Source organism: Dermochelys coriacea, chromosome 1, assembly GCF_009764565.3.
Source record: "Dermochelys coriacea isolate rDerCor1 chromosome 1, rDerCor1.pri.v4, whole genome shotgun sequence".
Taxonomy (NCBI): domain Eukaryota; kingdom Metazoa; phylum Chordata; order Testudines; family Dermochelyidae; genus Dermochelys; species Dermochelys coriacea.
This window is the reverse complement of record NC_050068.2, coordinates 213,921,915-213,946,990: the sequence shown is the minus strand read 5'-3', so window position 1 is coordinate 213,946,990 and position 25,076 is coordinate 213,921,915. Positions and strand designations below refer to the sequence as shown.

Below are 25,076 nucleotides of genomic sequence, written 5' to 3'. Positions count from 1 at the left end.
GGCTTCCCCTGCCTCCCCACGCTCCTTCCGGGGAGCAGATTTGGGGCATGGGAGCTTCCCCCACTCACCAGCAGGAGTGCCGGGTGGGTAAAGTGGGGCAAGCCTCCACACCCCATCCCCACTCCCTGGCAGGAGTGCTGGGCAGTGAAGTGGGTCAAGCCCCAAACTCCATCCCCACTTCCCAGCAGGAGCGCCAGGTGGGTGGAGTGGGCAAGGCCCTGCACCCCAACCCCGCTCCCCGGCAGGCAGAGCAGTCAGGGTGTGGGGACGCCCATTTTTTTCCAGGGGCCCCCCAATTGGACCAGGGCCCCTGGGCATGGCCCCATTGGCCCACTAATAATCCGCCACTGGATATGAGCTAAATCTAAAAATCCACTCTCTTAAAATGAAATGAGAGGTTAACTTAGTCTTTTTGTATGGTTAACTAGATACATTTAAAATTACACCTTCAGTTAAACCAGTAAAACTAAAACCTGTTTTACACACAATTTTCTACCAGTATAACTATGTCAGTGAAGGGTGTGAATTGTTAACCAAAATAGTTATTCTGGTAGAAGCCCTGGAGTAGATGCAGTTATCAAGTTAGAAGTGCCTTACACTATATAGTTATTCACTTTCCTGAATGGGAATATCTATACCAATATAGAACACCTTTATATCTATGCCTTGCATAATGACTGGTTTCAAAGTAGCAGCTGTGTTAGTTTGTATTCCAAAAAGAAAAGGAGTACTTGTGCACCTTAGAGACTAACAATTTATTTGAGCATAAGCTGTCCGTGCGCTACAGCTCACTTCATCGGATGCATTCAGTGGAAAAAACCGAATGCATCCAATGTAAGTGAGCTGTACTCAGGAAAGCTTATGCTCAAATAAATTTGTTAGTTTCTAAAGCGCCACAAGTACTCCTTTTCTTTTTATATCTATATACTGCATCCATCCTTGGGGTTTGTACAGTTTTAACTATATCAATATAATTAAAATGGTACTACGTTTGTGTGTAGACAAGCCCTTAGATAATTAATTATATTGTCACCAAAAAAAGTGTTTCCTCAAACCAACTCCCCCGCCCCAACCTTTTCTACTTTAGTCATTTTATTTTATCCTAAGGGCAGATCTCACATTGCAAAGGCAGAATGAATGGCTGAAAAGTGCCCAGTGAGAGGAAGCTGTGAAGCCACATTTAACAGAAATAACTTTTTTTTAACCTTCCCTAAACCCATGCTGTGTGTGTGTGTGTGTGTGTGTGTGTGTGTGTGTGTGTGTGTGTGTGGAGGCAGGTGAGATTAATGCAGGATACAACCTACTCTGTTAAGCAACTGTTTCCAACACTCAGACAGAATTTTATCACCAATGGCAAACCAGGTCACATACACAGATGTAAAGATTTTACCCAGGGAAAGAGCATGTATTGCTCCTCCGACTTCAAATCCAGGTAAAATATTCTTAATAGTTATCAGATTCATATTTGCATGTTGTCTTTTCTTTAAAAAATGTCATTTCAAAAAGCTTTAAATAATTGTCATGACATTTTGTCAGTGAAGGCAATGTATTTGAGGACAAAATTGCACACACATTGTGCCTGATCCTTAGAAGATATCAATCTGCAAAGCTTTTTGAAATCAGTGTTGTCATGCTCATTTACCCCCTCTGAGGATCTGGCCCAGAGTTTCTAATAAGAGAATAAAATATACTTTTAGCTAAATTATAAGTTAGCAGAACAATAGTTTATTTTTTAAAATGTCTTCGTCTGATCAGAGGGTTACTATGGCTTAAGTAAGCCATGATCTGAACAATTAGCTAGCCTGAGAGGCCAATTATTGCATTTGACCATGTCTGCAATGTGCTAATTCTGGCAAAATGGTTGCATATAATCCCCCTGAAATCACAAAAGATAGTTGAAAGTTCAGCCAGTGCTGCTGCAAGGAAGGCACCAGATGGACCCCATCTGACCACAGTTCTTTTATATTTGGTTTTTAAATAATGACTTTCCTATAACCAAACTATCAAATCTGTAAACATATCATACGCTTATCATAAAAGACAAAAGTTTAAGTGAATATTAGGGGAAAAGAGCTGACTTTGACAATATTTCTTTGTGAATAATATTCCCAGCACTTGAAAACAATCGATGAATTCATTCTTTAGTACATTTTGCGAAAATGATGGACTGCCACTAACATATGTTACAATGATTAAAAGTAAATATGAAATACATGGTGTTCAGAGTAAGTTGGCTAGTTCATATTTTCAGGGTACAATAGCTATTAATTAATTATATTAGCAACCACTGATGTAATTATTTACAGTCTGTATTATTAGAATAAATAATATATTTACTATCTAATTTGATTCTTGATTGTTGAGCTTGATTTAATGTAACTGAATGGTAGAAACAATATTTTGATATATATTTACAAAACTATTTCTCATCATTTAAATTTCATTTCATTTATTTATCTTAATTGAATTTACAATTAGAATAGTGATAATATATGCTACAGGGCTAGGTTATTATTATTAGTCTGACTTCCTATATATCGTAAGCCATAGAATTTCAACCAGTTACTCCTTTATGGGGCTGAATAACTCCTTGTTTACCAAAAGGCGTCCAGTTCTGATATGAAGAAAGAGATGGAGAATCTACCATTTCCATTAGTAGTTTGTTCTAGTGATTAATTGCCCTCACTGTTACAAAAAATTGGGTCTTATTTCTAATTTAACTTTTTCTGGCTTCAGCTTCCAGCCATTGGTTCTTGTTATGCCTTTCTTTTCTAAAGTAAAGAGCCCTATAATATTTTCTTCCTATAAAGGTTCTTATATATTGTAATCAAGTCACCTCTCAGTCTTCTTTGTGAGAAGAAGAACAGATAGAGCTCTTTAAGTTTCTAATTGTAAGGCATTTTCTCCAGCCCTTCAATAATTTTTGTGGCTCTTCTCTGCATCCTCTACAATTTTTTGGTAGCCTTTTTGTAATGGGGACACCAGAACTAGATGCAGTATTCCAATGGTGATTTTCCCAATCTCGTACTCAGAGGTAAAGTTGCCTCCTTATTCCTACTCAATACCCCCCAGTTTATACATGCAAGGATAGTATTTGTCCTTTTCCCACTGCATTGCACTGGGATCTCATATGGAGTTGCTTGTCTACTGACCCCTAAATCTTTTTCAGAATTGCTGTGTGGGTATGGTCTATATTCTTTGTTCCTAGATTTATGAACTTGCATTTGAGTGTACTAAAACACATTTTGTTTGCATGGGCCTATTTTACCAAGCAATCCAGATCACTCTGTATCACTGCTTCATCATTATTTACCATTCCCTCAATTTTACTTTTAAGTCATTGATAAAAATATTGAATAGAATCAGGCCTAGTACCAATCTTGCAGAACACCTCCATTTGATGGTCATTCTCCATTTACAATTACTTTTAGAGATCTTTCTGTTAGCCAATTTTGAATTCATTTAATATATGCTAATATTTGAATCAGAATGTGTGCTACTAAGTTCAGTTATTCCTACCCTAAAGTTTTAATATTTTGGCTGACATTTGGTACACAAGATCTCAGTCAAGGAGGAAATTTTTCTGAAAGTTTAAAAAAAAAAAGATGAGCTTTTTAAATGCAAAAAAGGTGGAAGAAAATGGAGATTTTCTGCAAACAAAATTTTTAAACACCTCTTGTGACTCAGTAGAAGATGGAGGAAACCTGACATTTGGAAGGTACATAGCTGTTTGATGAAAATTGGTTTTGGTTTGCCCAAGTTATGTGGGGTTTAAAAAATGTATTCTGCATGCATGGCGTTTTTTGCTATATGATAATCCAAAGTGGGGGAGGGTTCTAGTGAGGTGCCCCAAAGATCTGTTCTTGGCACAATGCTACTCAATATATTTGTCAATGATCTGGGAGAAAACATAAAATCATTCTTGGTAAAGGTTACAAATGACATATATTTGTGGAGTGGTGAAGAATAACTGTCCTCATCATTAAAAACTGATCTGGATCACTTGATAAGATGGATGCATTTGAACAATATGTCCAATAGCCTAAAAGATATTTAGGAGTTTCTAATGCCAATTGAAATCTGTGGGAATTAGGCACCTAAATACCTTTATCTGGGCTCATTTTATTAGTACAGTCAAATACAATGTCATACATTTAGGAACAAATAATGTAATTCACCCTTCAAAATGAGGAACTGTATCCTGGAAAGCAGTGACTCTGAGAGAGACTTATACGGGTAATGGTAGATAACCAGCTGAACATGAGCACTCAGTGAGATGCTGTGGCTAAGAGGATCAATACTATTCAGGGAAATGTTGAGTAGAAGTTGGGAAGTAATATTATCTCTTTTTACAGCATTGGTAAGACCATTACTGGAATACAGTGTCCAATTCTGATGTCCACATTTTAAGAAGAATGTTGAAAAATTGGAAAGTGTTAAGAAAAGAACTACAAGAATAATCTGAGGTCTGGAAAGCCTGCCTTACGGTGAAACACTTAGAAAGTTCAATCTACTTAGTTTATGCAAGAAAAGGCTAAGACATGACTTGATCATGGTATACAAGTACATGGGGAGAAGATTTCTGACAATAGACAGTGCTTTATTGTAGCAGACAAAGGCGTAACAAGATCCAATGGCTTAAAGTTTAAGCTGGTTAAATTGAAACCAGAAATAACGTGCAGATTTTAAACAGTGAGGGTGTTAACCATTGAAAAATTTACCAGAGCTGTGGTGGATTTTCCATCACTTAAAGTCTCTAGATCTCTGGATGTCTTTCTAAAAATACGCTAGCTCAACCACAAGATATGGGCTTTGATACAGGAATTAATATGTGAAATTATATGGCCAGTGTTATATAGGAGATGAGCCTAGATGATCATAATGCTACCTTCTGGTCTAAAAATCTATGAATCTACAAAACTAAGGATCTGCCAAAGTTGCATTGACACTCCGCATGTTCGTTTATATACACTGAGTAGAAATTTCCATTTAATAGAAAAAAATATCTCTATACTCCATTGGATTTGCATATACAAGTATAACAAAGTTGAGTAGAATTTCACTTTTAATATGTGGCATATGATCTGTGAAGATCTGTATCTAGTGAGATAGGGCTCTTTTATATGTTGCATATGTTTATATGTTTGCAGCTGGTAGAATTCAGGTTGCAGGGGTAACCTGGACTTTGCCATCTGCTGATTTCTGAGGACTTTGCATTCTAACTTCAATGTTCATTTATGTAGATATCTTTAAATACAGGCAATGAACTTATTTGGGAAAAATTCTGTTTCCATGATACAGGGTCACTTTTTTCATACAGCCAGATAAGTTGTGTTTAATATTTTAAAAAAGTAATGTGTAGTTATGTGGGGATGGAGGGATTTTTTTTATATTTACAGGTTTTCTAAGTCAATATGGTTAAATGAGTTTTCCTATTTATACAGCAACTGAATTTTAAAATTTACAAGCCTCCATTACTTCTTTACCATAAAACAATATTCAGATTTTAAATAAAATATATATTTGAACAATGTCTTCCTGAAAACACTATCAGAGTTATCTCTCTGCACAATAATTATATCTATATAATTCTTCTGGGATCAATAACATTTGAAAAACTTTTTTTTAAGAAAAATTATTTAATTACAGTTATATATAATAAATATAAATGTGCATATTTTCTACATTTTATTGGACTAATCAATTAAGAAAGAATAAAACAAACAGCAAAATGTCTGTACACCCACTGAGTCACAACACAGGGGACCTAAAAGCATAGATGTGCCTCATTTATTAACCATATCCCCAATATTTTGCTTGTGATATTTACCTTTGTAAAAAGTTGGAATAGTTCAGACGGAACACTCTACAGATCAAGTGTGCTCAGATATTTTTTCTAACAGCTAGACTGCTTATCTGACCGTCATGCATCATTACCTTTCCTTCTCATGCAGCATTACCAGTTCTGCTGACCAAATTCTGCCCTCAGCAACACTTGTGCACTCACATTGTAGTCAATGGTTTTCACATGTGTAATTAATTGGAATTAGTTAACTATTCTCTTGATGTTACACAGAAAGGAATAAACAGCAGGAACCTCCCTCTGAGTTGTGTTGGCTCTGCAAAAAAACATGAGGAATTTATTTTGTCATCAACCAGCATTTTTTATTCAGAAATGGAATCACACTTTAAATTCACAGTATTCTTATTAAAAACATGAACTACTCACGACAGCAGCAACACAAGCCGCATCTTATATCTCACCCTTTCCTGAGTGGGGCAAAGATGCAAATATTATACTCTGTAAAACTAGTGAGATGTTTTACCAAGGTAACATCTGGTGTCCCAGCAAAAATGTTGAAATAATGATTAATAACTGAGGTACATGCATGCTTTAAAGTTGAGTTATTTTGGCTACCATTTTAATCTCCTGCTTAAGTTTCAGCAGCTAATATCTCAGGAGACTCTACAGTTAGGGTTTGATGCTACATAAAATTTTATAGTTGCAGTTTCAAGTTGTAAGTGTACGTATTTATTGGTTCTTTTCAAGATAGTTGCCACCAAATCCAGGTCTGAATTGGAACGTAGGGAGAGGGCGGGGAGCTGGGACAAGGAGCAAAGCAAAAAGGTACCGAGATCACCCCATGATAAGATTTGATATCTCTTGGTCTACATGGATTGGAAGCAAATGCTTTACATATACTATCTGAAAACTGGATTAAAGAAGTAACAAATTTAAACTCATTATTTATGATATCATGGGCTAATCATATGGTTTTTGGGATTGAATTTTCCTGGACAGGACCTAATATTAGAGCTAGTGGAAAATGTGTATTTTGTTTCCACAAAAGATTTCAAAGAAAAAAACCTCTTTTTTGTCAAAATGTTTTGAAATTTTGGCGGGGGGGGGGGGGGAAGGGGTTTGCTGGCAAAAAAAAGAAAGAAAAATATTTAGTTTTGTGAGGTTCTTTTTTTTTTTGGCAAAAACTAAAATTTCAGAAACCCATTTCTCACTGAAAAATGTTTTGACAATCAATGTTTGACCACCTCTCCCCAATCTATCCAGTCCCTGACATTGGATCAGTGTAATATTCTGTGTCTAATATCCACTAGTGACATAGCCCTGCACACAGGTTGGTGCATAAACTACCAGGAGTAGCCGGGGGAGCTATGATGTGTCACAGACACTTCTCTGAGGCACAGTTCCCTCTCTGCATCTCCCTAGCTCCAAGGGGGTGGTCATTTTATGCTAACATATATCAGCACAATTTGTGACTCCCCCTGAGTTGATTCAACTATGTCAGCCAATTTGTTGTGGGCAGATCCAAGGATCCACCCATTCTCCCCCTCTCCCCACACACACACACATACAACTTATCCACCTGTTCCAAGATTCAGGTAGTTCATGCAGCAATGTAAGGCAGATTCTTGCTCCTCTGCATAGACATGTAGTCTCAGGTATAATCTAGCCCATTGTTTCTAGCAGTAATGAAGCTGAGCCAGCACCATGGGGAACATATTCACTTTGCAGATAGACTGATTCTTGTAATGATGTCTCTGTGTAATGGTTCTCACATCCAACATTGTCAGCATTTCCTTGCTCCTTACAGGGATCATATATGCTGAACTGCGTGTGCATCGTAAATCTGAAAGGACCAGCAGATCAGAGACTTCCCCTTCTGGTATTGTGGGTATTTGTTGGGGTGGCATTTTTAGTTATTAGAGATTTATTCTTTATTATGTTAGAAAACTGTAAAAACAATATTGCTGAGAATCTCTAAATTATAAATCATGTATAGAAATTATTTCAACATTTTAAATGGTGACATTTCTATTCACTGGCTTATTGAGCCCTACAACAGCTCTGTGGTGAATGCAGTTTCAAAAATAGTTTAACCTGGCATTTTCTGAAATTCTTTTGTGCTCTGTTTCTGAAAAATGGGAGGAGGGAAGAGCCTTAAAATAAAACTGATTTTTAATGAGAACATTCACAAATTAATCAATATAATGTATTGGACTGGGGTTTGGTTTACTGCCGTTCAGACTCTAGTCATCTAAGCACCTTGTTTATTATGAAACCTTATCTAAGTCACAACTCATTGCTCCATTGCAGCAACACTCCCAGAGGGTGACAGGCCACAGGTACCCGGGTGAGACCATGTTATATGCAGAGTTTCACCTACTATTTGTATTGTAAGCCATCTTTACCCCACCTCCTTGTCCTGAACAGAACTGAGTGCAGATCAGATGGCCCACAGAATACTTTAAACTGAACTACAGAGTGAACATTATGAGAATACTACATTGTGACACTGTATGGAGGCAGGGTTAGAGACCTGGTGGTTATCTGAGTGTGACTCTGTGGCTTATTGTGGGAATGCAACTCAACTCTGAATTTCCTGAGTTTCTAATCTTTGGGTTTGTGTTATAACTAGAACACTCTTGTAAGGTGGACAAACTGTGACAGGGTGTATTCGGTCATTGTGGCTCTCTGCTGAGTCCACCACAGACCTACTACCCCTGTCCCAAGAAGTAGCAAGCTGGGAGAAGAACAGCAGTGAAGGTGACTCCTCCAAGCTTTCCTAGAGAGGACTCTCTGGAGCAGCCATTTTGGAAACCACAGAGACTTGGTCCTCCAAGGGCAAAAGGGACTAGCAATAGCCAATCAGGGGCCATGCTGGCCCAAATAAAAAGGGCTGCCTGGGTTTAGCAGTTTAGCTCCTGGCTGGGAGTGGAGGAGGGAAGAAGTGGGTTTGTACCTGGCTGGAGTAGCCAGCAATCAGACAGCATTCATGCTAGGCTGAATTTCCATAGCTGGAATCACAGAGGGAGAAGGACCTGGGGATGCTGGACCTGAGATAGGGCTAGAGATAAAGGGGCCAGGTAGAAAGAGGCCCAGGGAAACAGCAGTGAAGGACTGAGGGAAGTGATATGTGGCTGCTGGTTGTAGGATCCCTGGGCTGGAAACCAGAGTAGTGGGTGGCCTGGGTTCCTTCACCAGCCACAGGTAAAGTAGTGTATGACCCAAGAAGGGGGCAAGGCTTAGCTGCAAGCCTGAACAATTTAAAGGGCCCAGAACCAGGTTGAAGATCCTAGTGAGGGCAAATAGCCTGTTTGTTTACTGGAATCTTTAATACCCCACAAGGGGTTCATTTCAATGTTGTGACTTGGCCAGAGGGCCAAATCACTGAAAACCCACCAATGTTGTCCTGCAGCCTGCAGGGAGCACCGGGGGTGAGAAAAGGCCTATGGTACCACACCAAGCTGCTCAGAGGTGCTCAAGAGGTGAGTGCCCCTTTAGAATCATAGAATATCAGGCTTGGAAGGGATCTCAGGAGGTCATCTAGTCCAACCCCCTGCTCAAAGCAGGACCAATCCCCCACTAAATCATCCCAGTCAGGGCTTTGTCAAGCCTGATCTTAAAAACTTCTAAGGAAGGAGATTCCACCACCTCTCTAGGTAACCTATGTGTTTCACCACCCTCCTAGTGAAAAAGTTTTTCCTAATATCCAACCTAAATCTCCCCCACTGCAACTTGAGACCATTACTCCTTGTTCTGTCATCTGCTCCCACTGAAAACAGTTTAGATCCATCCTCTTTGGAACCCCCTTTCAGGTAGTTGAAAGCAGCTATCAAATCCCTCCTCATTCTTCTCTTCTGCAGACTAAATAATATCAGTTCCCTCAGCCTCTCCTCATAAGTCATGTGCTCCAGCCCCCTAATCATTTTTGTTGCCCTCTGCTGACTCTTTCCAATTGACTCTTTCCAATTTTTCCATATCCTTCTTGTAGTGTGGGGCCCAAAACTGGACACTGTACTCCAGATGAGGCCTCACCAATGCTGAATAGAGGAGATTGATCACATCCCTCAATCTGCTGGCTATGCTCCTACTTATACAGTCCAAAATGCCATGAGCCTTCTTGGTAACAAGGGCACACTGTTGACTCATATCCAGCTTCTCATCCTTTTCTGCAGAACTGCTGCCTAGCCACTCGGTCCCTAGTCTGTACCAGTGCATAGGATTCTTCCATCCTAAATGCAGGACTTTCAAAGCTCTGATATGAACCTTCAACCTCAACTTTCCTTCAGCAAAGACTTTGGTGTGGGACCATTATCCTTTCTATTCAGTCATATGAACCAGTTTTCAGTCCAAATGACAGTGACCCCAAAGCACATCCTTCTGAAGAAAGGAGGGTCAGACATTAGGGGAGGAAAACTCCACAGCAACTCTTCCTGGTGATTTTCCTGAGGTGTCCCATTGGTGGGATGGCAAGTTTACCCCCCTTGGGGGAAAAAGAAGAGAATTCATTCCCCTAGAGCCCACTACTTGATGCATATCTCAGGATGTCTCTCTGAGGCATAGGTTCAGGGAGTTGTGGTCCTTGTCCCCTTCTGTACACCATTCCCTAGTTCTCTGGATGTGTGGTTCTATTGGAGCTTCATTACTAGGACTTGCCTAAAAGAGCAGCGGTTCACTCCAGAGGGTGCAACAGGAAGTGTGGTTCAACCAGGGGCTGTGTTACCTTTTTCAGGTAATCTGTGTGGCAATGGTGTGTGAACAATGTATCCCCCAGCCCTGCATCCAACTTGCCAAAGATCACAATGGAACTCCAGTGCCACAGAAACAAATGATCCCTTCCCCTTCCTGCTACATGGAAGAAAGCTATGTGTGGATGGTCCTCCTCATATAGGCTGAACAAATTTTCATGTAGTATTTTATAATCTGTGACATTTACAGCATTCCCTTCCTCTGCCAATACTATGATCCTGTCACAGGAAGCAATTGAGTTCCTCGGGGTCCCAGTCATCCTGGGAAACATTCACTCCAAGCTCCTTCTCCCAGATTCTGATTCTGTCCTATCCTGCCCTTTGTGCCTCCATTTATAAAGTAGGTGTAAAATGCTAACAAATAAAGATGTTTCCTTTCACTTAGAAGTATTTTTAGACTATCAATTTCTATCTCAGCACCTGGTTAGAAACTGTCTGATATCTGAAGCCAATGTGGCGACGCTTGCGCATGCTAGCAATGTGAGGACTTAAATTGCAATATCCTCCAAAGCAACTCTTTTGTTTTTCTTTTTTTGCAGGTCCTGGCTCCCAGTGTTCAAGCTGGTTCTATGTTGCTCTAGTCGTGGGTCTTATCGCACTGGTTTTCATGGCTGTTCTAATCACTATTTGTGAGTGCCACTTTCCAGATGACAACTTTTGCTTTATTCATTCAGCTATGTGCATGTTTAAACCTCACCAAGAGGATATTATATGTAAAAATAATTGACATTAATGCAATATTATGGGTGACAAGTTAAACACATAAAATCAGAAAATTAAAATATTAATGTTTCCACAGGGACGTTTACTATTATTTCACATGCAGGATATTTATGAAGGTGAATAGTTAACAAAGCATCGAGTACTCAGAGATACTGTATATGTGCTCTGTGGGGGATTTCAGTGACCTATGAGAAAATTAACTTTTGAATTTCTATATTCATAAGATTAAATTGCCAGCCTTGACTTTGTGACACTGGACCATAAGGTAGTTTTCTTTGTTTAATTTCTTTGGGCAGATCATTAGCTGGTGTAGACTCATAGACTTTAAAGCCAGAAGAGACCATCATGATCATCTAATCTGATGCCCTGCACATTGCAAGCCACAGAACCTAACACACCCATTTGTGTAATAGACCCCTAACCTCTGTCTTAGTTACTGTAGTCATCAAATCATGACTTAAAGATTTCAGGTTACAGAGAATCCACCATTTACATTAGTTTAAACCTGCAAGTGACCCCATGCTGCAGAAAAAGGCAAAAAAACCCAAGGTCTCTGCCAATCTGACCCGGGGGAAAATTCCTTCCAGACCCCAAATATGGTGGTCAGTTAGATCCTGAGCGTGTGAGCAACACTCACCAGCCAGACACCTGGGAAAGAATTCATTGTAGTAACTCAGAGCCCTCCCAATCTAGTGTCCCATCACCCACCACTGGAGATGTTTGCTGCTAGCAGTCACAGGTCGGCTACATGCCATTGTATGCAGTCCCATCGTACCATACCCTCCATAAATTTGTCAAGTCCAGTCTTGAAGACAGTTAGGTTCTTTGCCCCTACTGCTCCCCTTGGAAGGCTGTTCCAGTACTTCGCTCCTCTGATGGTTAGAAACCTTCATCTAATTTTATGCCTAAACTTGTTGATGGCCAGTTTATATCCATTTGTTCTTGTTTCCACATTGGCGCTGAACTCTCCTCTCTCTCCCTGGTATTTATCCCTCCAATGTATTTATAGACAGCAATCATATCTCCCCTCACCTTCACGTTGTTAGGCTAAACAAGCCAAGCTCTTTGAGTCTCCTCTCATAAGGTAGGTTTTCCATTCCTCGGATCATCCTAGTAGCCATTCTCTGCACCTGAATAGCTCCAGCAAAGTATCCTTGTTTAACAAAGTACTTAAGCACATGCTTAACTTTAGACACATGCTTAAATCCCATTAACCTCCATGAAACATTAGTGTGTGATTAAAGTTAAGCACATGCTTAAGTGTTTTGGTGAATCAGCAGTTCTATGAATGTGAAGCTTAAAAAGTATGTCTCTTTCGGCTTTGGGGTATAGTGTGGAATGAGGTTAAAAACTAAACCTCTTCTCTCTCTTGACACTAGTCTTCAATATTGTGAATTCTCTGATAGCATTACTATTATGTTCTTTGGCCTAAGAGTTCCTTTTAGCTTAACTGTACATTCCTACTAACTAGGCCTTTAAAGGTGATGGACAAAAGGTGGGGGGAGGGGAAGAGTTGTCCTGCTTTTTACATCTTTTTGAGGTTTAAATAAGCATGATGGGTTGGCCCTCTGGTCTAAGTGGTCCCACTCTCCAATTACACCTGGTTCAAACATGTTGGAAGTTTGCAGGTGGGTTTGAGCCATAACCTGGAGTCCAAGTGTGATCTTCTTCTAACAGCAGGCGGCATCAGGGTCACTTTCAAGTAATTACAGGCCTCACTGGATGGACACTAATTGGGGCTGGTGGGACTGTGGAGACCCTGTGCACATAATTTATTGGTCAGATATGAATACAGAAAATCCCTAAGCACTCATCATATTCTTAGTTGGTACCATTGGCAGATATGGTTGAATAATTTGTCAAGTTGCATATTTTTGTATGTTTGTAAACTATTTAAATAACTATAAGCCCTGAAAGGGTTTGTAGTGTGCGGTTTTTTTTGTTTGTTTGTTTGTTTTTTTTACTGCTTGTTTGTTACCTTAGAAATATCAGGATTACCAATTTTGACTTCCTTGTTGTTGCTGGAAGATTTCTGTGCTGACTCCGCTACATAGGAAGGTAGCGTCTCATCCTTTAAATTAAATATTGGGATGTTGAATCTTTTTGTTAACGAGATTTTCTCTCATATGCTTAGGTTAAATAGGGGGCTAATAAAAGAAAAAACAGAATTCTAGACAGTCTGAATCAAATTGATATCTCTTTTCAATTAATCAGATGTATAACTGTAGTACATGTAATGTCATAACCGTACCTGTTCTCCACCAAAGTAGGCAAGACCTGAATTTCTTATGGAGAAAACAAGCAGGAAAAACAACCAAGAGAAAAAAATACCAGGCCTTCTTGATATATCATAACCCAACAAAAAAGGCAAACCTATTTTTAATCCCTTTGCAAGCTGCCTTCCTTACTGACTGTACTCTCTGTAATACAACTGTGTTTTCTGAACCTCAGATACCAAGACTGCATATTACTGATGCTCCTATTAACCACGTTGTCTTCCTTTGCATTCAAGTCTGGAGGGGAAATTGTAAGAGTCCATCCACGCTCAGGACAACCTGCACTGAAAACAGTACATCTTCAGGGGAATCTCCATGCACAGGGAGATGCTCGATGACAATCAGTGGATTAATGGACGATCTGTGTGAAGATAGAGAGGGTGAGGAGTTACAGCCCCTCTCTAACTGTGCAGTGTGTTCCCTTCTACTGTTTGTTAACACCCTCTCCTATAACAACCTGAAAACGTTATGGGTCAGAATATGGCTTCTTTACTGTCCCCATTGAAATCAATGGAATGATTCACAGAGGAAGGTACTACTCAGGATGAAGAAGAGTATCAGAATCTGGCCCTGAAGATATATTTGAACCAATATTTACAATTCCTAGTTAGTAATTATAATTATTGATATACCACCCTGTGCTTGGAATAGAAATGGAATGTCCAGGGCTGCTTTTAAAAATGACATTAGATACCTTAGAGCAGTGATTCTCAACCTGTGGTCCATGGACTCTTGGGGGTCCGCAGACTATGTCTAAGGAGTCTGTGAAAGACTTAGACTGAAAACTGACTGAACAGAATTCAGCTACATCTACAAAGGGGTTTCCAAAGGGGTCCCCACCTCCATTCAAAATTTCCAAAGGGGTCTCAAATGAAAACCACTGCCTTACAGCTGCCTGGTGTTTTCAAGAACCGCCCGAGGCCAAGGATTTTTTTGCAAAGAGAGAGAAGGACTTTGGCAGCCTGGGCCCTTTACCAAATGACACATGTAGCCTTATTGCCCTGAAACTCTAATTGGGTGATAAATATTACTTGTTGTTAAATATTTTTATAATGCAAATATTTTGCTTAAAACCTCTAGCAGGAAGCCAAGCAGGAGTGAGCTAGGGAAGGTTCTAAACAGAAGCTCCTAGGGTGAGGGAGAAAGAGAATGAATGTAGTTTTAGGGATAATACTGTTCCCCTTATTCCAATAAAGTTACTTGTTCCCTGTGGCTCTCTGTAGACTCGGATCTAAAGTACGTTGGTACCATGTTCAGGCTAACACTTGTGGAGGTCTAGGCTAGATGAGGCCGGGTGCTCTTAACACGTGTTGAACCGTCAAATTAAAGTCTTTGCCTAGACAAGGGCTGTGTTAGAAGGAAGTACATTTTCTGTGTCTCTCTAACCCAGGGAGGGTGTGACATTTGGAGTGCAATTATTGAGACCAGTGAGAGGTTGTCACTTCTTGCCATGTAACCCTGGGTGTCTTTAATGCTCTGCTGCTGTGGCTCACAGCCCAGACACCAACAGCCAGCAAACACACATGCAGCTCCCTGAGCGTGTGTGAACTGTGCAGCCCTGGTTCAGCGCTCCGAACCCAGCAGCCTGACACCATACAACAGCCACACCCTGGTCTTCACCAGATTCGTTACAACTCACCCAGATCTTGTGGAAAACATGTTTTTAATGTCATTTCCCCACCAGAGTTCGGAAAACTAATTTTTTCTTGTAACGCTCTTCAGTAGTAGTGGCATAAGAAGCCTGTTCTACTCTCAGAATAAATTATCCAAATTCTCCCTCTCCTTTATTTAACTGGAAACTGATTGCATTTCCATAAGTGGCAATTTTACCTTTTCTATCAATCTTTCAATCTTACCTTCTTTTTTTCAATGAGGAGACTTCTTCTCTGCTATGTCACTTGTTCTCAGCTCGTTGTTATTCCCCATCTTCTCCTCATCACATTAGATTGTAGTATTTTTGTGGCATGGACCACATTTCAACCCAGAGGGGCCCTTTCTCAAGCCGTTAAGAGCTACTAAGATACAAAGAAAAAGAAGAATCCTTGTCTTTTATACACACACACACACACACACACACACACACACAGTGCAAACAATATTCAGGTCACTGATTTACCGGTATTTCAGGTTAAGGGAAAACAAGTCGAACAAGCAAGAACAATCACAAGAACAGCTGCATCTCAACAACTGAGAACAAAATGGCAGCTGCTGCCTACAGGGTCCTAGAAAGGCACATGTGCAGCACACAGGAAACAAAAGCACCAGTTTCACAGTTCGAGGCCGGAGCATGCACGGTGTCATGTTGCTCTAAGCAATGGTTCCCTAAATGAGCATTTAACCCATTCAACGATAATTAGAAGAATGTAAGACGTGTCGGTAAAATGCAGGGCAACTGACAGCTGTGACATTTCACCAAGAATACTTAATTTTCCAAAATGTACTGTTAGCAGCTGGGAAGCTATTTGCTTCCCCACAATATGTGATGGGAGTAATTAAGCCATTTGTGATGCTAGGTAATGATCTTCTTTACTCCCCCTTCCCAGGAAGAACTGCGTGTCTGCTCTGCCCCCCAGGGTGGATGCTGCACAGGGGGAGATGTTACTATTTCTCAGAGCAGCTGGGGACCTGGGATGCCAGTATGCAAAATTGTTCAGGCAGGAAATCCCAGCTGCTTGTTGTTGAAGATGAGGCTGAGATGGTAAGTCTGGGAACATCCCACATAGTACCAGCAATCAGCAAACCCTCCACGTTATTCAGACACTTGACTGAAAAGCACAAATATACCCAAGGTTTTATCAGAACCTCTGACCACGCAGGCTCTCCCTGAGAAACTGTCTGTGAATGGGCCTTTATTTCCCCACAAACAAGAGCCCCACTTGGGAAGACACCAAGAGGGAGCAGGGCCTGGCCTTTCTTCCCTCTGGCTGCGATCAGTCCTCTGATCCATTACTGAAAAGCTGCTCTACCAACTCAGTGGGCTTCCCTGGGTCTCCGTGAGGCTGATGGGCATATGCTTCAGATGGAAATGTAGAAAGCAGAATAAGTTCTGATCTGGGAGGAGATTGGGGTGTGATCAAGGGCTTTCCGCAGTCTGCTAAGGCAGGAAAGACTTTGCTTTGCGATTGAGTGGGACTTTCACGCTGTTGAGGGCCTGCCCAATCTCCATTTGGAAATGTAGAAGGTAGATTCCCTCTGCAAGGTAAAAAAGGCCTGATTTTCATGTCTGGCAGTTCACTTAGGGTCTGGCTGTTTTCAGCAACTCTTATGTTCTCCCAAGTGCAAGACTTTTGGGAAAAGCAGCTATAAGGATTCCCATGTGCCCTAAGGCTGTTTCAACCAAACTAGTTACCGGTGTGGCTGAGTCCTTGTCTTTCATATGTATCCCGGTCTCAGTTCAAAATGAGCATGTGATTGCATGAGGAATGAGGCAGAGCTGAAATGCCCCATCAGTGTATAATGTATTTCTGTTTAATCCACAGGAATTTATAGCAACCAGAACAGAAAAGAAATATTTCTGGATTGGATTAAACTTTCAAGAGAAAGAGGGAAGATGGATGTGGCTTGGTGACTCCCAGTTAGAAGGGCCCAGGCTGAGCTCGTGGGTGGATTTTTCTTTGTATAAATGTTAAGTTACATTAATATAAATGCAGATACAGTTCTGACCCCATAGCTCCCCGCTAAGTAATTCCCAAAGCACAGAGCTTGTACTGTGATCGAAGGCAGATATTTAGCTCTATCTTAGATTTCAAAGTCTCCAGCATGACCTGTTCCACAGAGACTAAGTTTTCCTTACATATAGTCACAGTCTTTAGAAAGCAGTGGTGTGGGTGATGCTACATGAAGGCCTCATCCTCAATTTCAAATCACTGCAGACCATTGCTGCTTAGGCCCTATCTACACAATCGTTTGGGGGCTATTTTGTAGACGTTTTGCTAGGGCTGTATAGCAGCCCCATGAAAAACCTCTAGGGCTTGTCTGTACTAAGGTTATGGCCATATTGTAACTTAAGTTAATTGATTGCCAATTAACTCAATTCAAGTTACACAACTATACATGTTAGTGTAGACACTGTACAAACATTTGTTCCTTCTGGTCTTGGGTCACCCTACACTGAACTCTAGGAACAACTGTTTATGGAGTGTCTACATCAGCATGTACCATCAAGCTAATAAATTGTTGATTAGAAGTTATAGGAACAAAAGGACAGGACCAAACACGTCAATCTAGACACAGCTCTAGTGTAAACATGTGGCACTAGAGTAAAAAGAAAAGTGATTTTATCTGTGGCGTTTACCTTGGGGCTTCCACATGGGGAGAAATCTTCACCCCTGTGACATCAACAGGAATGCAAAACTCCCATTGACTTCAGTGGAACCAGGATTTCACCCCTGAGGTTTGTACTAGTGCAGCTAAATTGGTGGAGTTATAACTGCACAAAGCAGCGTCCTCCCTAGACAGGACCTTACTTGGCATCAAAGTGAAGTTGATGATCTCTTTATTCTCTTCTTTGGCAATCAGGTGGCTTTGGGCAAGGTGAGGATACCCGAGTTGGAGGAATAAGGTGCACTGACACATATCGAAGTGCAGTGGGCACACAGGGGCACAGTTATTCAAATGGTTTAAAAATGTACAAAAATACTATGTAACTTTGAAAGAATTTTCAACCACATCTGCCAATGACACTAACCTAAGAAGGTTTCAGAGTAGCAGCCGTGTTAGTCTGTATTCGCAAAAAGAAAAGGAGTACTTGTGGCACCTTAGAGACTAACAAATTTATTAGAGCATAAGCTTTCGTGAGCTACAGCATCCGATGAAGTGAGCTGTAGCTCACGAAAGCTTATGCTCTAATAAATTTGTTAGTCTCTAAGGTGCCACAAGTACTCCTTTTCTTTTAACCTAAGAAGGTGCTGAGTGCCTAGGGATTTTCTGTGTTTATATTTGACCAATGTATTAGGTGGCCAGGGTCACCACAGTCCCACCAGCCTCAATTAATGTCCATCAAGTGAGGCCTGTAAGTACTTGAAAGTGACCCTGATGTCGCCTGCTGTTAGTAGAAGATCGCACTTGAACTCCAGGTTATGGCTCAAACCCACCTGCAAACTCCCAACATGTATGAATCAGATGTTATTGGAGAGTGGGACCACTTGGGTTGACCGTCTGGTCTGTCATGCAGACTCAACATTTGGATTCATGTAGCTGAAAACTCCTCCCCACCTCCTCACTATTAAGACTCACCATTTCTCCTTTGTGGAATTCTGCTCTCCGTGAATCCCTGTGCAAATCCCCTCTGTCCAATCAAATGGATTGCAATGAGCCTGCAAATGCCAATCTAGCCACATAAGAAAAAAAACACACACACAAAAGAAAAAAACCCTGGTTCCCTCCTCCTAAACTCTGTTCCTGTCTTTTTATTCAGTACCAATTCTGAGCTAACCTCTCAGTGAGCAGCTTTTGTTTTCTCTTTAGGGTGATGGAAAATGGAACTGTAGATGGCACAAACTGTTGTGCTTTCAACAAGGAGAAGTTACAGCCTGAGAGGTGCCCGAATTTACACAGATGGATCTGCAAGAAAAATGCAACCATGCTGGCTCCCTGGAACACCCCAGAACATCAGACACCGTCCCTTGTAGAATGATGCATTTTCTTGTATTTTGTGATATTTTAATGTAAATAATCATAAGAGCATTGCACAGAAACCATAGCATTCGGCAATCCTGTGTCGATTGACCACTGGCTGCATTAGGGATAGGTTTGTATTGTAACCCCCTGTAGCTCCTGGAGTCCAAGACTAGAGGATGTTTAGCTAAACAGATTATAATAATTGATGCACGATAAATAAGCTAATAGCACATTCGATCCAGGGCCGGGCCTTTACCCTTCAGCTCGAGCAAGCTCATCCCGTTTTATTCACCTGTTCAGATTCCAAATGCTTTTCGTTTTAGGCCAATCTGTTTCTCTTAAGATTTAGTGCCAAATGACATCTACATAAACACGGAAATGCCTGTGACTATTTGCTCTGTATTAAGAAATGACTCATAAACATCTCTTTTTTTGCTTACTTTCAACTTTTGTTGTATTAAGATTTTCAAGAAGAAACTCTTATGCAATGGAAGGTTATTTCCTGCTCCTTGGTGCAGCTGCATTAGCAGGAACCATTTTGGTTCCTCTGACCAGCCGTGCCCAAAGATGACTTGTGTGTACATTGTGAGTAAATGTCAATATTAACTAGACAGGAAAAATACTCTTCTAACACTTGGGGAAGGCACTTTGGCCCAGATCATAGAATCATAGAAGTGAATGACTGTCCCTGTACTCCTGTCCCCTGTACTCAAAGCAGGACTAAGGAATAACTAGACCAGGGGTTGGCAAGTGGGAGCTCCGGGAAGCGAACCACAGCCACTGGGAGCTGTGAAAGGCTGTGCCTGCGGACGGTCAGTGTAAACAAAATGTCTCGCGGCCTGCCAGTGAATTACCCTGAAGGGCCACGTGCCGAAGGTGGCCGACCCCTGAACTAGACCATTCCTGACAGGTGTTTGTTCAACCTGTTCTTGAAAAACTCCAATAATAGAGATTCCATAACCTCCTTAGGTAAACTATTCCCGTGCTTAGCATCCCTGACAGTAAGTTAGTTTTTCCTAATGTCCATCCTAAATCGCCCTTGCTGTAATTTAAGCCCATTGCTTCTTGTCCTATCCTCAGAGGTTAAGGAGAACAATTTTTCACTCTCCTCCTTATAACATCCTTTTACATACTTGAAAACTGTTATCATTTCCCTGCTCAGTCTTCTCTTCTCCAGATTAAACAAACCCGTTTTTGTCAGTCTTCCCTCATAGGTCATGTCCTCCAAACCTTTAATCATTTTTGTTGCTCTTTTATGGACTTTCTCCAATTTTTGTCCATATCTTTCCTGAAGTGTGGCACCCAGAACTGGACACAGTGCTCCAGCTTACACCTAATCGGTACAGAGTAAAGCGGATCCACATAGGAAATTAGGCTTTTAACATCCCTTGATTTCAGTGGAGGTTAGGAGTCTAAGTAGATTTGTGGAGCTGGGTGATTAAATGACTCTCCCAAGGTCACACAAGAAATCTATGGCAGAGGTGGCAATTGGATTTAAAACTCCTGAGAGACAATCTAGTGTTCTAATTTTCTTCCTTGAATTCTTCCAAGAACATGCACCTTGTTTGTAGAGAGAGGAGGTTGTTTTCACCAGATCCCCAGTTATTGTTCTATTTAATTCCCAAGATACAATAGATGTCTTCATTATTTCTGAAAAAGACCTCATTTAATTAAGTGATTACTGTGTAAGATTCTTTGTTGCATTAGATGCTTGCTTTGTGTCTGACCTTAATGCAACAAGGTTACAACCTGCCTTTGGGAGAGGAGTGTGGCTATGTGCTTAGAGACAGGATAACCACAGCTAGAACAATCAATCAATCTGAAAGATTTGTGCTTAGAGACAGGATAACCACAGCTAGAACAATCAATCAATCTGAAAGATTTGACCTGATCTGCCACATTAGAGACTGGGGTGAAATCCCGGCCCCAGTGATGTCAATGGCAAAATGCCCACTAACTTTAAGGAGGTCAGGATTTCACCTTAGGGTTCTACTTCTAACCGAGCCTGCAGTGAGCTTGAATAACCTCTCTCTATTTACTTTAAAATGTAGTATGTGTGCAGCATTTTAGACTGGATTGTTCCCATGGCGTTGGTCAATAACACAAAGAGCAATTAGCAGAGGTGATACAAACTCATAGCAAACACTATCAATGTCTAACTGACATTGTTGAAAGTGGCCCATGAGGAGCAATCAGTGGAGCCAACCATCGATCCCTGAGCATTTCAGATTCCTTGCAAAGGGGTTTTACAAAAGGTGAGACAACCCAATGAAAAACAACAAAAAGGAGTGATTTTCAACTCTCCTTATTCTCCCTGTATCAATCTGCTGTTCTCCAAGCCAAAAGGTGCTGTTCAAAAGGTGCTTAAAATTTGCCATTCTTAAGATTTTTATGAAATAAAGATTTAAAATTCCAGTGAAAGAGAAACCTCCGCAACAGCTTTAACTGTGCTGTTCAGACAAGCTCCAGCATGGCACAACACTGTGTTCTTCTCGTTGAAGTATCTCAACACCTTGAGGAACAATCCTCAGATCTCCACCAGCCGCCCCCTCCCCCCCAAAATCTTATCCTCTTTTTCCACAGCTGGAACTCAATGTGCTTTCTCTTCTGCACAGGTGAAGAGGCAGGAAGGAGTCAGTTCTAAGCAAATTTCCTCCCAGTGCTGGAGACCTGGGGCCTCATTCCCCACTTCATGACTCCAGATTTACACCTCTGTGAGACCATAGGTTTTAATGGTTTTACCAATGTAAAACTGAAATAACACAGTGGTGCATGAGGCTCCTGATCTGTTCAGAACCATCCTACCAACTGGGCACACAAGGAAGTGAACCCAGCTAATTGCTCCTATAACTGCCATAGGAGCCACAGGAGCGAGAATTGATGGAGTTGATGCTCCTTTCAGCAACCATAAACATTGAAGTGTAAATGACCATTTAACATTTACCTGTGTAAATCAAGAGTCACTCCACTGCCTCATGGAGTTAATGAGAGGAGCATCAGGTGGGTGCATTCTTCTAAAGGTGCAGAGCAGCCTTCATTCTCCTGCGCCTTTAAAAAACAGTGGTGTCAGACCAGAGAACATTCTAAGTGTGTTTCTCCTTCAGTGCTTTCTGGTGTACAATTTCACTGCAAAGCACCAGGACAGGCCTGCTGCTCAGATTATACAACCTGGAGAAAGGGTGGGAGAATGTATGCCTCCATGTAGGTTCACACACAGTCTGACACTACCAACACATGTACCCATGTTGGTCTGAGTAACTTAAAAGGCTACTTTCTTTCACCAGCAAAAGTTGGTCCAGTGAAAGATATTACTTCTCCCACCTTGTCTACTTTTGACACAGTCTGGCAAATACAAGGTATTTCGGGGGCCGGGGCCAACCACATTGCTAGTTTCATGATGGTAGCACCTAGGGGTCCATAGAGCCAAACACGAGAATAACCCTGCCCAGAAGAATGTACAGTTCAAACAGAACAGACAAAAGGTGAGAGAAAGGAAATACTTTTCTCCCCTGTTTGGAGATGGGGAAGTGAGGCAGAGAGAGGGGAAGGAAGCCACTAAGCCATTTCCACTGGCATTTTCAATATATTTGATGGTCACTGGAACTAAAATTCAGCTTGTTTAGTTCTACATTACTCAGTGTTCTGCTGAAGTAAAAACATATTTTTGTGAGTCTGCTGTGTCTATAAATGCCTCTTCCTGCCTCTTCATAGATTCCTAGATTTTAAGGCAACTGGAGCCATCTAGCCTGAGCCCTGCACAACACAGGATTTCACATATTCATTTCGGCATGAAGCCCATAAGTTCTATCTGAGCAAGAGCACATCTTTTACAAAGATTGCTTTGAAGCCAAGGGCTGTGGCACAAGCTCCATCCTCCATCAGTACTCTAGGTCCTTTTTATGAATGTAGGACCTTTGCCTCCAGCAAGAGAACAGCTTCTGTTCAGTTCACAACAACTTTAGTGCAATTTTCCCCTAGGCTACAATTCAAACTAATAATTCTTCACTAGAGCAGTTACAACAATGAAAGCCATGGTGGAAGCTGCAGTTTAAGAATGTTGCAGGCATTTTACCACCATGTGGTAGGATTAGATAATATCCAGGGAAACAGCTGGACCCTCTGAGTATTACAGATCCTACCACTACTATTACGCTGGAGCTGCACGGTGGAAAATTATGGGTCCATTTTTTTTCCTAGTGAAGACAGGGCCTTAGGTCCAGATCCATAAAGCTACATAGCCATCTCAGCCCCAAACTGAGGTTCCTAAATTCCATTTTTAGGCTCCAATGCAATCCACAAAACTGTCACTCAGCTACTGCTTAACCCTGAAGGTGCTTAAACTCACTTAGTGCCTAAGGTTTAGCTGTCAAAGGTCCCTAAGCACCAATGTTTCTGCTTCTGGGCATATGCACTGCTGCCTCCCTCTAAGCACCCTATCTCCTGACTAAGCCCAGAGCGATCTGCAAACCAGGGGAAGATAAACACTCCTTCTCCTCCTAAATCAATATGCAGGCACTGATCCAGTAGACATGCTCTTAGGCTGCCTAACTTCACACAAAGCAGCTGATGGGGAAAGAGGAAGAAGACCTCATTATAACCTTCACCCAGTGGAGAGGGAACTTACCTGAGATGTGGTTAGCCCTTACTTCAAGTCTCCCCTCCTTCTGAGTTGGAGAGGGGATTTGAAGAGGGATCTGCCACCTCTCAGGTGGGTGCCCTCACCCTAGTGTTTGGGATATTCTAATGTGGGCCTTCCTTAATCTCTCCTAATTAAGTTATTCCACTTTAATAGAATAATGAAAGATGAATTGGGCCAAAGAAAGAGTGAGGATGACTCTATAGTCCAGTGGTTCCAGCACATACCTGAGTGGTGGCAGATCCCTCTTCAAATTCCTTATCCTCATCAGGCAGAATGCGGACTAGAATGGGGAGGGGGGCTCTCCCATCCTGGTTGAGTATTCTAACCGCTGGGCTAGAAGTTAAAAGTGAGCTCCTCTTTCTCCTTCTCCCACCCCCATTTGGTGCAGATTGGGTCCACTGCTGAGTTACCTGAGAGTGCCATTTTCCTCCTGGTTTGTGGATCACTGGCAGAGATTGGCACCTCACTGCAGCCTGGACTTAAGTCCTGTCCCTCGCACAGAGTTCAGAACTTAAGACACACCTCCCTTGTTGCCATCTCCCATTAGTTAGCCTAGGCGGCTCCCCATCTAGCCTGCTGGCTTCTGTGGATCTCAGTCTAAGGCCTGGTCTACACTAGGGGTGGGGATCGATCTAAGTTATGCAACTTCAGATACATGAAAAACGTAGCTGAAGTCGACATACTTAGAACTACTCACCGTGGTGTCTTCACTGCAGTAAGTCGACTGCTGACGCTCCCCCATCGACTCCGGCTGCGCCTCTTGCTCCGGTGGAGTACAGGAGTCGACAGGAGAGCACTTGGTGGTTGATTTATCACATCTAGGCTAGACGCAATAAATTGACCCCCACTGGATCGATTACTGCCTGCTGATCCAGCGGGTAGTATAGACATACCCTAAGGCGCCTATCACTCCCCATTCATTGTACAGGGAGCCTGGGTGCGTAACTCAGGCTGTGGATCCCAGTGTTGTTCCTTTAATTTTCTAGTGCTTAAAAGTTGCGTGTTGCAATGCTCAGTTTTGCAATTGTAAGCAGACTTAGGATGAGCTCTACCCTGACATCTGGTGGCAAGTTGTGGTGGGTTGTGGAAAAGAACTTCAGGGGCTGATCTTATTTGCATAGGCACACCCATCCCGCCTAGATGGTCACTTTGGCTGCTGTAGGAGCCCCAGTTTCTTTGTTATTGGGACAGGAAGAATAAACTGTTATTATCCTGATTATGTGAATCAAGGACAGTGGAACTTACTTGGCCTTTTGTTATGATGGAGGGAC

General features: G+C 41.6%; 1 protein-coding gene and 1 long non-coding RNA gene across 6 annotated transcripts; one reads left to right on the top strand and one right to left on the bottom strand.

The window, feature by feature from the left end:
- Nucleotides 1-1,231: 1,231 nt before the first annotated feature.
- Nucleotides 1,232-23,297, top strand: LOC119842010 (killer cell lectin-like receptor subfamily B member 1B allele C). Of its 5 annotated transcripts, XR_006280987.1 has the most exons (8): nucleotides 1,251-1,432; nucleotides 7,611-7,682; nucleotides 11,088-11,177; nucleotides 13,784-13,927; nucleotides 16,091-16,245; nucleotides 17,027-17,145; nucleotides 19,014-21,421; nucleotides 21,782-23,296. XR_006280987.1 is itself a non-coding variant. In XM_038369899.2 (7 exons), the coding sequence occupies exons 1-7, from the start codon at nucleotides 1,351-1,353 to the stop codon at nucleotides 19,180-19,182; spliced, it is 831 nt and encodes a 276-aa protein (XP_038225827.1). In that variant the 5' UTR covers nucleotides 1,232-1,350; the 3' UTR covers nucleotides 19,183-23,297. The 5 variants fall into 5 exon arrangements, 4 of the variants coding, with proteins under 4 accessions (XP_038225827.1, XP_043369546.1, XP_043369538.1 ...); XM_038369899.2 differs by having other exon boundaries at nucleotides 1,232-1,432; nucleotides 19,014-23,297; XM_043513611.1 differs by lacking the exons at nucleotides 11,088-11,177; nucleotides 21,782-23,296 and having other exon boundaries at nucleotides 1,250-1,432; nucleotides 19,014-20,283.
- On the bottom strand, nucleotides 11,475-23,648 carry LOC122460005. The gene is made up of 3 exons (XR_006281016.1): nucleotides 23,635-23,648; nucleotides 17,415-17,429; nucleotides 11,475-11,793 (listed from the first exon to the last, which is right to left on the bottom strand). It is a non-coding gene; the product is annotated as an uncharacterized LOC122460005 (long non-coding RNA).
- Nucleotides 23,649-25,076: the final 1,428 nt, after the last annotated feature.